General features: G+C 42.8%; 1 protein-coding gene across 3 annotated transcripts in view; it reads right to left on the reverse strand.

Moving 5' to 3' along the window:
- Window positions 1-16,077, reverse strand: part of STAC2 (SH3 and cysteine rich domain 2) — a 307,072-nt gene that overhangs the window by 50,540 nt on the left and 240,455 nt on the right. For all 3 annotated transcript variants that reach the window (XM_077252334.1, XM_077252332.1, XM_077252333.1), the window contains exons 2-4: window positions 13,701-14,004; window positions 11,006-11,103; window positions 10,799-10,880 (exon numbers count right to left, since the gene is read on the reverse strand). In XM_077252334.1, the coding sequence (XP_077108449.1) occupies window positions 10,799-10,880; window positions 11,006-11,103; window positions 13,701-13,917 (397 nt within the window). In that variant the 5' untranslated portion in view covers window positions 13,918-14,004. The remainder of the gene's footprint in view (window positions 1-10,798; window positions 10,881-11,005; window positions 11,104-13,700; window positions 14,005-16,077) is intronic.

Consider the following 16,077-nt stretch of genomic DNA (forward strand, 5'->3'; position numbering starts at 1 on the left):
TTATACTATAGAGTCTGCCTATGGTGAGTGCATTATACATTAGAGTCTGCCTATGGGGCTGCATTATACTATATAGAGTCTGCTTATGGGGGCTAAATTATACTATATAGAGTCCTATGGGGTGCATTACACAGTATAGAATCTGCTTATGAGGGGTGCATTATACTATAGAGTATGCCTATGGGGCTGCATTATACTATATAGAGTCTGCCTATGAGGTGCATTACACAGTATAGAGTCTGCCCATAGCGGGTGAATTATACTACAGAGGCTGCTTATGGGGGTGCATTACACAGTATAGAATCTGCCTATGGGGGTGCATTACACAGTATAGAGTCTGTCTATGGGGGTGCATTACACAGTATAGAGTCTGCCTATGGCGGGTGCATTATACTATATAGTCTGCCTATAGGGGGTACATTACACAGTATAGAGTCTGCCTGCCTATAGGGGGTGCATTATACGCTAGAGTCTGCCAATGGGGGGTGCATTATACTATATAGAGACTGCATCTGGAGGGTGTATTACACAGTATACTGTAGAGTCTGCCTATGGGGGTGCTTTATACAGTATAGAATCTGAGGGGTGCATTATACTATAGAGTCTGCCTATGGTGGGTGCATTATGCTATAGAGTCTGCCTATGGGGGTGTATTATACTAATTATACTATATAGAGTCTGCCTATGGGTGTACATTACACAGTATAGTTGGCCTATGGTCAGTGCATGTACTATATAGAGTCTGCCTATGGGGGTGCATTACACAGTACAGAAGCTGCCTATGGGGTGCATTATACTATATAGAGTCTGCCTATGGGGGGTGCATTACACAGTATAGAGTCTGCCTAAGGGGGGTGCATTATACTATAGAGTCTGCTTATAGGGGGTGCATTACACAGTATAGAGTCTGCCTGCATATGGGGGGTGCATTATACGCTAGAGTCTGATTATGGGGGTGCAATATACAATATAGAGTCTGCCTATGGGGGTGCATTATACAGGATAGAGTCTGCCTATGGGGGTGCATTATACTATATGGAGTCTGCATATAGGGGTGTATTACACAGTATAGAGTCTTCCTATGGCGGTGATTTATACAGTATAGAATCTGCTCATGAGGGTGCATAATACTATAGAGTCTGCCTATGGGGGTGCATTAGACTATAGAATTTGCCTATGGGGGTGCATTACACAGTATAGAGTCTGTCTATGGGGGTGCATTACACAGTGTAGAGTCTGCCTATGGCGGGTGCATTATACTATATAGAGTCTGCCTATAGGGGGTACATTACACAGTATAGAGTCTGCCTGCCTATAGGGGGTGCATTATACGCTAGAGTCTGCCAATGGGGGGTGCATTATACTATATAGAGACTGCATCTGGAGGGTGTATTACACAGTATACTGTAGAGTCTGCCTATGGGGGTGCTTTATACAGTATAGAATCTGAGGGGTGCATTATACTATAGAGTCTGCCTATGGTGGGTGCATTATGCTATAGAGTCTGCCTATGGGGGTGTATTATACTAATTATACTATATAGAGTCTGCCTATGGGTGTACATTACACAGTATAGTTGGCCTATGGTCAGTGCATGTACTATATAGAGTCTGCCTATGGGGGTGCATTACACAGTACAGAAGCTGCCTATGGGGTGCATTATACTATATAGAGTCTGCCTATGGGGGGTGCATTACACAGTATAGAGTCTGCCTAAGGGGGTGCATTATACTATAGAGTCTGCTTATAGGGGGTGCATTACACAGTATAGAGTCTGCCTGCATATGGGGGGTGCATTATACGCTAGAGTCTGATTATGGGGGTGCAATATACAATATAGAGTCTGCCTATGGGGGTGCATTATACAGGATAGAGTCTGCCTATGGGGGTGCATTATACTATATGGAGTCTGCATATAGGGGTGTATTACACAGTATAGAGTCTTCCTATGGCGGTGATTTATACAGTATAGAATCTGCTCATGAGGGTGCATAATACTATAGAGTCTGCCTATGGGGGTGCATTAGACTATAGAATTTGCCTATGGGGGTGCATTACACAGTATAGAGTCTGTCTATGGGGGTGCATTACACAGTATAGAGTCTGCCTATGGCGGGTGCATTATACTATATAGAGTCTGCCTATAGGGGGTACATTACACAGTATAGAGTCTGCCTGCCTATAGGGGGTGCATTATACGCTAGAGTCTGCCAATGGGGGGTGCATTATACTATATAGAGACTGCATCTGGAGGGTGTATTACACAGTATACTGTAGAGTCTGCCTATGGGGGTGCTTTATACAGTATAGAATCTGAGGGGTGCATTATACTATAGAGTCTGCCTATGGTGGGTGCATTATGCTATAGAGTCTGCCTATGGGGGTGTATTATACTAATTATACTATATAGAGTCTGCCTATGGGTGTACATTACACAGTATAGTTGGCCTATGGTCAGTGCATGTACTATATAGAGTCTGCCTATGGGGGTGCATTACACAGTACAGAAGCTGCCTATGGGGTGCATTATACTATATAGAGTCTGCCTATGGGGGGTGCATTACACAGTATAGAGTCTGCCTAAGGGGGGTGCATTATACTATAGAGTCTGCTTATAGGGGGTGCATTACACAGTATAGAGTCTGCCTGCATATGGGGGGTGCATTATACGCTAGAGTCTGATTATGGGGGTGCAATATACAATATAGAGTCTGCCTATGGGGGTGCATTATACAGGATAGAGTCTGCCTATGGGGGTGCATTATACTATATGGAGTCTGCATATAGGGGTGTATTACACAGTATAGAGTCTTCCTATGGCGGTGATTTATACAGTATAGAATCTGCTCATGAGGGTGCATAATACTATAGAGTCTGCCTATGGGGGTGCATTAGACTATAGAATTTGCCTATGGGGGTGCATTATACAGTATAGAGTCTGTCTATGGGGGTGCATTACACAGTGTAGAGTCTGCCTATGGCGGGTGCATTATACTATATAGAGTCTGCCTATAGGGGGTACATTACACAGTATAGAGTCTGCCTGCCTATAGGGGGTGCATTATACGCTAGAGTCTGCCAATGGGGGGTGCATTATACTATATAGAGACTGCATCTGGAGGGTGTATTACACAGTATACTGTAGAGTCTGCCTATGGGGGTGCTTTATACAGTATAGAATCTGAGGGGTGCATTATACTATAGAGTCTGCCTATGGTGGGTGCATTATGCTATAGAGTCTGCCTATGGGGGTGTATTATACTAATTATACTATATAGAGTCTGCCTATGGGTGTACATTACACAGTATAGTTGGCCTATGGTCAGTGCATGTACTATATAGAGTCTGCCTATGGGGGTGCATTACACAGTACAGAAGCTGCCTATGGGGTGCATTATACTATATAGAGTCTGCCTATGGGGGGTGCATTACACAGTATAGAGTCTGCCTAAGGGGGTGCATTATACTATAGAGTCTGCTTATAGGGGGTGCATTACACAGTATAGAGTCTGCCTGCATATGGGGGGTGCATTATACGCTAGAGTCTGATTATGGGGGTGCAATATACAATATAGAGTCTGCCTATGGGTGTGCATTATACAGGATAGAGTCTGCCTATGGGGGTGCATTATACTATATGGAGTCTGCATATAGGGGTGTATTACACAGTATAGAGTCTTCCTATGGCGGTGATTTATACAGTATAGAATCTGCTCATGAGGGTGCATAATACTATAGAGTCTGCCTATGGGGGTGCATTAGACTATAGAATTTGCCTATGGGGGTGCATTATACTATATAGATTGTGCCTATGAGGGGTGCATTACACAGTTTGCAGTCTGCCTATGAGGGATGCATTATACTATATAGAGTCTGCCTATGGGGAATGCATTGTATTATATGGAGTCCTGTGGGGTGCATTATACCACTATACATAAAGTCTGTCTATGGGGAATGCATATGGACACATAAGGCAGCAGCGGCTCAGCATTGGGGTATCAGCAGGATGAGGAGTTTGTAAAACATATGGAACCAGACCATACATGCACCACCAACCACAATTACCAGGAGTGCACAGATGTATATAAGCGGTTCAGTGCAATAGAAAGTAAACATAGAAGCCAAAAAACAAAAAAGCACCACAAGAACCAAATAAAAATGAATAATTCTTTATTAAATAGTCAATATAAAAGAAACAATAATACCACAAAGGGAGAAAAAAACACAAGGTAAGACAATGATCACCAAAGAACATGGCAGTGTAGGTCCAACAGGTAAAGTACATAATAAAGGATCATTTACACAAAAGTATATAGTGTGCGACTGAATCCGGCACACAAAGAGTATATAAGCCACTGACAGTGCCTGAATGTGTAAAGAATTCCCCGGAAGAAGGCACCGCGCCGAAACGCGCGTTGGGGCTCGTGGCAGTGAAGTTCCTCCTCCAGGTATTATGATTTACACTTTATTGACCTCCCTTTCATCGGCCCTGTAGTGCATGTTTGGGTGTTTCGTACTCCTGCACTTTTGCGTTTTGATTCTTTACACATTCAGGCACTGTCAGTGGCTTATATACTCTTTGTGTGCCGGATTCAGTCGCACACTATATACTTTTGTGTAAATGATCCTTTATTATGTACTTTACCTGTTGGACCTACACTGCCATGTTCTTTGGTGATCCTTGTCTTACCTTGTGTTTTTTTCTCCCTTTGTGGTATTATTGTTTCTTTTATATTGACTATTTAATAAAGAATTATTCATTTTTATTTGGTTCTTGTGGTGTTTTTTTTGTTTTTTGGCTTCTAGGATGAGGAGTTTGTGCAGGTTGGGGATAGATGGGACGGTGCAGGAAATGTGAGAAGTCAAATGTGTCTTTGTTGTAATCTGCAGCCGAGTCCTGGCTGGAAAAATTTGTCATATTGATATGGGCTAGATAGAAAAGATGGGAAAAGTGAATGATTCCATCACAAAGAACGTCAGCGGTAAGACATTATCTGTAACTGTGCTGTGATCTCTTATGTTGTGTAGGACTGGTATCTACCACTGACCTTAGGGTACCGTCTCACAGTGGCACTTTGGTCGCTACGACGGCACGATCCGTGACATTCCAGCGATATACTTACGATCTCGCTGTGTCTGACACGCTACTGCGATCAGGGACCCCGCTGAGAATCGTACGTCGTAGCAGATCGTTTGAAACTTTATTTCGTCACTGGATCACCCGCTGACATCGCTGCATCTGCATGTGTGATGCCGATGCAGCGATGTCTTCACTGGTAACCAGGGTAAATATCGGGTTACTAAGCGCAGGGCCGCGCTTAGTAACCCGATGTTTACCCTGGTTACCATTGTAAATGTAAAAAAAAAAAAACTACATACTCACATTCCGGTGCCTGTCACGTCCCCGGGCGTCCGCTTCCCTGCACTCCTCCTGCATCCTGTGTCAGCGCCGGCCGGCCGTACATCAGAGCACAGCGGTGACGTCACCGCTCTGCTTTACGGCCGCGCTTACACAGGATGCAGGAGGAGTGCAGGGAAGCGGACGCCCGGGGACATGACAGGCACCGGAATGTGAGTATGTGTTTTTTTTTTTTTACATTTACAATGGTAACCAGGGTAAACATCGGGTTACTAAGCGCGGCCCTGCGTTACCTGTTTACCCTGTTACCCGGGGACCTCGGCATCGTTGGTCGCTGGAGAGCTGTCACACAGACAGCTCTCCAGCGACCACACAACGACTTTCCAACGATCACGGCCAGGTCGTATCGCTGGTCCTGATCGTTGGAAAGTTGCAGAGTGTGACGGTACCCTTAAGGCGGCAATATCAATGTTGGTCGTTATATAGAGATTATTTTCAGCAACAGCTGAGGTTCTCCTCCACTATTATGGTGCGTCACCCAGTTGTAATCAGGTTACCTAGTTAGGGGCCCACTCAAAAGTCCCCTCCCAAACCAAAACCCTAGCTACTCCTCTGTGTGATGTTAATGGGGGAACTCATCTCTACTGTCAATAATTCCTTTGGACGTTTTTACAAAACCTGGTTTTATTGGATGGAATGTAGATCCTGACTTCTGACTATCTGCCTCTTATTGGGGAAAGCTGAATCCACAATTACAGGATACCATGCCTGAATACTCTTCCTCTTCCCCTCTTCTCCCACTCTGCCTTTTTCTTTCACATGTGCTTCTTCTGATAGCTTTTTGTTTGTTCTTATGGATATTATACCTCACTTAGTTTGTATTCTCATGGATTTTTATATCCTGTTACTATTTCCGCACATTTCATGCCATATGATTGTACTACCGTACTTTAAAAAAATTTGACAAATAAAGAAAGTTTGGACCATATCAGGTTAATTATTAAATATCTATTTAATAATACAAGACGGCCTCCGACTTTCAGTCATAGATACAGTGTATGTGGCCAACGCGGCTTCAGTTAACACTCAGTACATAGTGACTGTAGCCATGCATTGGCACTGACTGACAGCCAACTCAGAAGTGCATCAGTACAGAGTCAGCAGTCAGTGAGTGCGAGGGGCTGCAGTCGCACAGCTTTAGAACAATATTAACCCCACATCTGCAGGTTAATAGTGTTTTGGGACTTGACAGGTTACTCCCCTTCTCATGGCAATGTATGGTGCTATTATAAGTCAATAGTTTTAAGAGAGGAAGAATATAAAAGGAGTGAAAAACTGCTGGGACTGAATGGTGACAGCTGAAAAGGACTTTATATTTAAGGTTATACTTAGGCTATGTTCACACTGAGCATTTTTTGCTGCTTTTTTATGCTAATTTTCAGCTGGACACACATTGTTTTTTTATCATCAGGATTTTGTGCTTTGATGTATTTTTTTTACATAGAGCATGTCACTTCTTTCAGCGTTTTTGCAGCGTCCCATCCATTGACTTGAATGGGTGGTGAGAAACGCTGCAAAAATGCACCAAAAAACACACATACCGTATCATTTTTTGCAACATTTTTGCTGCAGAAAAGTCAAGGAAAGCCAGATGTGAACTCATAGTCTGCTACTGCTACATCTATGATGGCAGACTGCATGGTTGCATGATGCGACCACACATCCTGCCATCTAGCAGAGACATTGAACAGCCTGTGATCAGTGTCTCCGTCTGAATTTCTGCAACCTGTCTGACGTCACTGCGAGGGTGAGAATATTCACATAACTGACATCAGCGCAAGAGCCGTGGGAAAATTTCTAACAGCTCTAGAGCAGAAGTCAGTTTAAGGTTATAGGAGCTCACCGCGAGACACTGAGCAGCAGTACCACATGCTGCACAGTATCTCTGCTGGATGTCAGGCTCTATGGTCACATCATGCAACCATGCAGCCTGCCATCTAGATGTAGCAGAGCTAGACCCATCGTGGGACAAATGGATTATCATCTTCTCAGCGGACAGGTGAGGAATATTGTTGTTTGTTATTTTAATTCTCTTGCAGGGGACAATGGCGTCACTGGAATGGGCAATGTAGTAAGTATGGTTTAATTAAGATTTATTAAAATAGTCTGTGTCATTCTTTATATTTAAGGGGATATGTTTTTATACAATATGACTATGGGGTTAGTAGTGAGGGTGTCTTATAGACATCAGCCCCTCAAACTATTACCCCACTTGCCACCGCATCAGGGCAAGAGGGAAGAGCAAGGCTAAGTGCCAGAATTGGCACATCTTATAGATGCACCTTTTCTGGGGTGGCTGAGAGCTGATGTTTTTAGCCTGGAGGGTCAATATCCATGGACCATTCCAAGGCTATTAATATCAGCCCACAGCTGTCTGCCTAGCCTTTGCTGTTTAATAATTATAGGGGAGCCCTGCATCATTTTTCAGGGAGGTCCCCCATTTTAATAGCCAGCAAAGGCTACAGCTGCGAGCTGATATTAATAGCCTGGGAAGCTCCTCTTCCCAGTCTATAAACATTTGCCCTCAGTCATCGGCTTTCCCTCTGCTGGTTAAGAAAATTATGCGGGAGCCCACTCCATTTTTTTTTTAAATAATTATTTACATGTACATTATCTATCCTCACATCTATCTGTCATCTATGTTGTGATTTTTTTCCAGTCCGATCATGATCTATAGGTATGATTCTACAGGAAGTTGTTTGCTTTCTTCTCTGGGGCACTAAAGTTTATTAGCATGCACAAAGAGACAAAAGTTAGCCCCAAAAATGCATGAAAAAATGCACCAAAACCGCAACAAAAATACACCAAAATATGCGTTTTTGCCGCAGCTTCTTTCCTGAGAAGAAATCAAGTTTTGCTGCAGAAAATAAAAATACAGCAAAAATTCCCAGTGTGAACTTAGGGTACTGTCACACTATACGATTTTCCAACGATCACGACCAGCGATACGACCTGGCCGTGATCGTTGGTAAGTGGTTGTGTGGTCGCTGGGGAGCTGTCACACAGTCAGCTCTCCAGCGACCAACGATGCCGAAGGCCCCGGGTAACCAGGGTAAACATCGGGTTACTAAGCGCAGGGCCGCGCTTAGTAACCCGATGTTTACCGTGGTTACCAGCGTAAAAGTAAAAAAAAAAAAACAGTACATACTTACATTCCGGTGTCTGTCCCCCGGCGTTCTGCTTCTCTCCACTGTGTGTGCGCCAGCCGGAAAGCACAGCGGTGACGTCAGACGTCACCGCTGTGCTCGCTTTCCGGCCGGCCGGCGCTCACAGTGCAGAGAAGCAGAACGCTGGGGGACAGACACCGGAATGTAAGTATGTACTGTTTGTTTTTTTTACTTTTACGCTGGTAACCACGGTAAACATCGGGTTACTAAGCGCGGCCCTGCGCTTAGTAACCCGATGTTTACCCTGGTTACAAGCGAACGCATCGCTGGATCGCTGTCACACAACGATCCAGCGATGACAGCGGGAGATCCAGAAAAGAAAGTTCCAAACGATCTGCTATGACGTACGATTCTCAGCACGGTCCCTGATCGCTGCTGCGTGTCAGACACTGCGATATCGTATGGATATCGCTGGAACGTTACGGATCGTACCGTCGTAGCGACAAAAGTGCCACTGTGTGACAGTACCCTTAGCCTTAAAGAGGTTTTCACGACTGATTAGAAAAGTCTGCAGTCACTCTGTGTGCTATATGCCACTGTCAGCAAGATTCCCCTGTAATCCCTGAGTGGATGTTCTTGTGACCTTATGTATGTGATTTGCATGTGCAGGTCACGTGCAAATTAGTCTTATCCGATAAGTGGAGGAGAGATTAGTCGCAACTTGAGCACAAATATGCAAATCGCATACATGGGGGTCACAAGACCACCCACTCACTTGATGACTATAGAGGAGATCCGACTGTGTATGTATTGCACCCTGTCCTGGCCTTCCACAGTCAAATAGACTGTCTGCACGCTGTTCTAACCGTCTACCTACAGAAGTATTTATAAGATGCAATATTTAGCTGGTGCTGATCTGGATTCATTGGCTGTTTGGAGATCCGTGACACTGCAAAAGTGTTGGAAGAGCTGACTTGAATAGACGCACATACATTTTCATATTGCCAGACATATACAGCGGTGTGTAAAAGTTTAGGCACCCCTGGTCAAAATTACTGTGATTGTGAACTAACAATGATAGTGAACAAGCCATATACCTAACAGGCCAATTAAGATCTGAAACCTTGGTCAAAGTTGTCTGATCACACAATCTCCAATGCTGCCGAAACTTTGGCATCTGCTCATTTGCCTTTTTGTAATTTTTAAAATGATAAAGATGACAATATTTTTTAACCCCTAAAATATAAAGAAAATGTGTCATCTTTAACTTTAGGCCTTTTAGAGATTATTTCATCTTCAACTTGCGTAACTGTTCACAATATCAGTAATTTTGACCAGAGATGTCCAATTTTTACATGCCACTGTAGCTTAAAATATCATTCTGTGTTTGCAATTTCAGGAATACAATAACTGGTAGCAAAAACAGACAGAAAATAGAAACACATGTTCAACGACCCGCACAATTATTTTCTCACCAGTTGTCACTAGATAAGAAAAGCCTCTGGCAATTTTCAGAAGTTGTCTTAAAGTTTCAACCAAAGTAACCTTTCATGGGCAGGCAGCAATTTTATGCTTCGGCAATCAGTTTCACCAGTCAAAATAACCAGTCACTTCCCACATGCAATTCAACATGCCAACATGAAATATTATAGCACAGCTTTCGATTTTCAGGTGGAATTGTTGGTGAACAGTAATGTTAAAGGGAACCTGTCAGCAGTTTTGGCCTATATGAGTTACGGCCATCACCTTTCAGGGCTGATATACAGCATTCCATAATGCTATATATCTGCCCCCAACCCAACCTGCAAGAGAAGAAACATAACTTTTATTATACTCATCTGTGGGGCAGCCCTGTCCGAGGGGAGTCATTCTTCTTGGTCTGGCGCCTCCCGTCTGCTTTCGATGCTGCCCTCCTGCTTGCTTCGTATGGATGACGCGTCGCTGCAGGGCAGATAAGTACGCCTGCGCAGGAATGCGATGCCGAGGAGACTGTGTGGATGATGCAGCAACACGTCATCCACATGAAGCAAGCAGGAGGGCGGCGATCATAAGAAGATGGGAGGCGTCGGACCAAGAGGAGCGACGCCCCTCGGACCGGACTGTCCTGCAGGTGAGTATAATAAAAGTTATTTTTCAGTTATTGCAGGTTGGGTTGGGGACAGGTATATAGCATTATAGAATGCTGTATATCAGCCCTGACAGGTGATGGCCGTATCTTATATCGGCCAAAACTGCTGACAGGTTCCCTTTAAAGAAACGCTTAATGGCTTACCAGGTACAGGAGACTCCTTGGGACTGGAAAGAGGCTCATGGATTAGGAGAGGAGAACTGAAATTCCGTCGAAATGATGTTGACTGTGAAAACAATATGTAATAGTAGGCATGGGATAAAGAAAATAGTTCATACATGATGGAAACATGTGATGAATAGAATGGTCACGTGTAACATATAAAGACATGGAAAAGTTCTGGCAACTTACCGTCTTACCAAGACATTGCTGGTGTGACACTTCCTCTGAGCACCACAGATGGACCCCAATCTTACACATCTTGCAGCGCAATCCCTGCTTGGAGTTACCTACACATGGTGGAGATAGATTAAAATCATCTAAATAACAAAGAAAGGAAATTAATATAGATATGATAGAAGTCAAAAACATTACTTTTCACTAGTGGATCCAGTTAAAATTGTTGGTGGGGCAACAAATCAAGAAAATAGACAGCTAGGCACTGCCATGGGAACCCGTCATGACTCGCTCACCCAAGGAGCAACATAAAATTGTTGCTGGCTCTACATATGATTTGAGGCACATGAGAGAGATACTAGATGCTTGAGATGGAGAAATAGAAATTAGGTTCATTTATCTTTTAGATATCATATAGTAGTACAGCATGACAGTGTTTGGTTTCACCATTTCACACATTTCTGTTCTGTCATGCCCATCCTATTCCTCATAATCAAAAATCAACGCCCCTCTCGGCTCTTTAAATTTAGAAATGAAGTAAACTCTGAAACCCTCTGTATGAGAGCAAAGCAACTAGAGTCACACAAGAGCCATGAAATCCATTTTGGTAGATTGGCTGTTAAGCCTCTCTAGTTCGGCAGCTTCAGATCTCTGAGCAGAATGCATTGTTCAAGGGCTGCGAGATATGAAACATTTCACAAGTTGCTGCTATGGGCTTTGTTCTAAGAGAATCTTGTAAATTGGAAACTTTGGAAGCCGTCTTCAATTATGGCAGCCACAACATGAGTGTGACGTCCCCAAATGTGTCCCCTCACTGCCCAGATAACTGGATGCCCCTTTGGAGGCCAGACACAACTCCAATTATTTCTGGCTGCCATTGTCACCTCAGTAAACATGATCTAAACCAAGATTGTTCTTTCTTCTTTTCTACTTCTGACCTTACACGTCTTGCTCATGGCATTTCCCGCTGCCTGGCGACATTTGAAATGTGCGTTCTATCCCTTCTGACAACTCATCATCAACTTGTCACATGTGCCATTTAGGGGAACCGACTAAATCTCACGTATGTGTAGTCCCAACAGTTTTACTATATGTTCTTCTGTATGCCATAAGGACAGTCTCAGAAAGCGCCCGTATTTTATAGATCCCCAAATTTTCTGACAGATCCACTGGCAATCGCATATGTTTGAGTGCATTTGTGTGGAGAGGGGGAGGGTTGGATGGTGGGATGTTAGGACATTTGCTTGCTGGGGATAATTTAATCTGACGGGTTTGATTCTACTGTTTTCTCTCTTGCTAAAATTCATCTGGCTGTGACTCACCCTTCCCATCTTCATTAGACTCAATATGCACATTGGGCCAAACAGGAAGGGGGCATTAATGACTTTAGATTGACCACCTGTGTTCATGTGACATTGCTTTTGCATCCCAGAACTGGTATCTGCAGTATATATTGTATAATCCCTGGTATTTTCATCTATGAACATTCTTTTGCATTTTTTATATTCCTATAATCTACACTATTTGACTACATTTGTAACTATATTATAATAATAACAGACTATCATGATAAAATAATCATATCGTTGGCACCATATTAGCACCTCCACGTTGGTGGTTCCTGATGGTCCAATAGCTGGTGATGTGCTGTACGTTATTCAAGTGAACGCTGCAGCCAATCTCTGGCCGTAGTGGTCATATATCTTACATGCAAAAATCACTGAAAGTGATTGACTATTGGCAGGCATGGAAATTAAAGAGATTCTTTGCTACCTCATCTGAAAGAAGAATAATGTAGGAAACAAGACCCTATATCACTTAGTTTACTGGGTGCAGAAGTTGTAATACAGACTTTTTAGATGTAGCATGTACCAAAGCTGAGACAGCTAACCCCAGCCACACTACAGCTTTTGGTGGACATTGAATATTGACAGTAAACTGCTAATCAGTGGCGGGGTTGGAATTAGACCAGGATGCACATGAGCTGTAGTCTGGGCAGTGATAAAACACTATTGTATTGAAACAACAATGCACAGCCTAATAAGTAACACATAGTTGAAATCAGTGTCTCAGAACCTATATCATGCTGTCATCAGATTAAATAGCAAAAGCCTGCTGACAGAATCCCTTTAAGTACAGCATTTAACCAGCTGCAGGACTTGCGGAATTGTTCAGATCAGCTGTGTTATCATATTGCCTGCTATTAGACAAATATCAGAAAAACTCAAACATCTCCTTCAAAAAAAAGTCTCAATCACAGGAATATGGCCCTGTAAGATTAATATATTTATGGGATGTGAAATACTTAATACATGTCCTTTTGCAGCATTGTTTTTTTTTCTTTTCTTTTGTTTTTCTGTAGTTCACATTCCTTTCCAAGAAGCCTCAATAACTTCCTTGAAGACAAGTAGTTGTGAAGTGTTGTGCAATCAAGGAGACCGTGATTCTTGAAGTTAATGCTTCTCAAGCTGTTTTTTATCACAATGGTTGGAATAATTGTAGTTTCTTTTGCTTTTATACATTTATTATCGATATTCATAATTATGCGATTAATCTGATATCAAAGTAGAGAACTACAATAGTACCACCAGTAATGGTATGGGGAAGAGAAATCTAGACTTTGAACCACATTTCCTGTTCTGAAAGCAGATTTTAAGACCCTTCAACCAATATCAAGTGACAAATAGGTGTTCAGTAGTGAGTAACTCACCAACAATTATCTGGTGGCACAGATGACAGGGACATTGCTTCTTGAAAACATGGTCATGAAAGCTGTGGGTACGGACCGGCTGAAGAAGGGATAGGGGTTTGTGAGGTTGGTGAGGGGACTGGTCAGCCTGTGGAGGTGGCTCCGTTGGGACAGGTGGAGGAGAAGGAGGTGGGGGTGGCATGGGTGGACTGAGAAGAACATCGGAAGGTATCTTCATTTCATTGTTTGGTTTTGGAAAGAAATTCTCTACGCTCTTGCTTCGAAGAATAGTCTTTAAGGAGATTGAACGGCGAAATCGCTGGAGCTGAAGAAGGAATGAAGAGTTATTGTGAGATAGGATGTATGATTATTAGCAAAAGCAAATACAATTTCCCTCTTGAATACGTTTGGTGCTGTGAGACAATATGACATTGGCTTTTTCGCCTCTCAGTGGGGTCAGAGATTACTCAGGACAAGCTAATGTTGAGATGAAATGTGACAGGCCCTGCGGATTGGTGGCAGGGTACAGAATGGGTAAGGGGTGTATGACCATTGCTAGGAGTACAGAAATGACAGCCATATCACATCAGGCAACAAAAAGAGAAAAGAGTGTACAAAGCAAAGAAAATTAAAATAGGACGAATTACAATATAAAGAGCTTTACCAGTAGATGACAGTGGATGGAGGGAAAAAGGCAAGAAACTATAATAAGCAATTAAGCCAATTAAGCCAAATACAGTAACTAGAATAAAATATAGATTGGAGGTATATCTTGAAGGTTGGGGTCCTTGTTAATAACTTTGGTAGGTAAGGGTCACTTATAGAGACTTTAGCGCACCAAGGTCTCTAACAGAGAGCCCCAACTACCAAATGGTATTCCACTTATATTGAGGCAATAGCTACGGTTTACCTGCTACCTATCTACCGTCAATAGTTACCCCTGTCTGCATAAACTTAAGAGCTAAAAATAAAATTGCAGATATAGCATTACATTTTTGTCATTTCATGTTGGGTGAAAAAGTTAGATTAGGTTTGGTTTGAAAAGTAAGACTTGAATCAATATTTCACTGAACACAAGAACAATTACTAGAATCTTGACAAGCCTGAGTTTCAGAGAATATTTTTTTACTCATAAAATAAAAGTAGGATTAATAATATAACTGTCATTACAAAATCTTCAGTTTTACTCACTGCAAAAAATGAATACATCACACATCAAAAACTACTATATCTAGTATTTTGTATGACCGCCTTGATTTTTAAGGATAGCACCAAGTCTTCTAGGCATGAATAAGTTGGTGATACATTACAACATCTATCTTTTTGCAATTGCAGCGCCCCAGAGTCCTGGTCGTTGCAGTAATGTCGCTCTTCCACAAGGTGTTGTTACGTCTGATGGTACTAAAGGAGTTCACCTTGCCAGGTATCACAGTCACACACTACTCTTTACACTCCAGTCCACCAGGGGGAGCAAAGCTTCTATCTACTAGGGCACTCCTCACACATGGGTAAAACTGGTGGGTTGGATAGGAAGTTAGGAAGAGAAGCAGACTGGGCTTCGACCAGACATCGAGGGAGAAGCAGCCTGGGTTTGATCCAGAGAGGTCCTGTCAGGAGTGGGAACCTGACAGAGGTCTAGCAAGAGATAGAACGTTACGGAGCTGTGCCTGCACATCATTGCGGCAGCATCCTAAGAAAGGACACGAAGCAAAGTATATTGTGGAGAGTGAGAACCGAAGTCACAGCACAAGGAGATAATACCGGGAGGAGTCCTGCCCCGAGGTCGGCAGCCTCCTTCCGAGGCGCGTAGCCGGTGGCCGGAACACCGAGGGAGTACCCCATTGCCCTGTGCCTGGGGGCGATCCACAATCTTTAAGAACAACCTCTTTTAGAGCCCTGGTGCTGGATGGAGAGTGATACTCAACTTGTCTCTTCAAAATTTCTCATAGCTGTTTTGGTTGGGTATAGATCAGGAGTCACACTTGGCCACTCAATCACTTTCACCTTGATTTTATTCAGAAATGCAACAGATGTGTGTTTTGGATTATTGTCATGTTGAAAAAGTGCATGTCTACCAAGAACACAAAATGATGATATCAACTTCTTTTTCAATATAGAGCAGTACATCTGTGAATTCATGATACCATCAATAAAATAATAATAACAATTTGTATTTATACAGCGCCAACATATTCCGCAGCACTTTACAATTAAGTGGGGACATGTACAAACAATAAATTTGGTACGAGTTAAGACTATTTAAACAGTGACATTAGGAGTGAGGTCCCTGCTCGCAAGCTTACAATCTAATAGGAAATGGGGGGACACAATAAGTCAAAAGTGATTATTTCAGGTCTGGTAATTATAATAAATAGGGATTTTCATACAAAGCTCTATG

Source organism: Ranitomeya variabilis, chromosome 4 (assembly GCF_051348905.1).
Source record: "Ranitomeya variabilis isolate aRanVar5 chromosome 4, aRanVar5.hap1, whole genome shotgun sequence".
Taxonomy (NCBI): Eukaryota; Metazoa; Chordata; class Amphibia; order Anura; family Dendrobatidae; genus Ranitomeya; species Ranitomeya variabilis.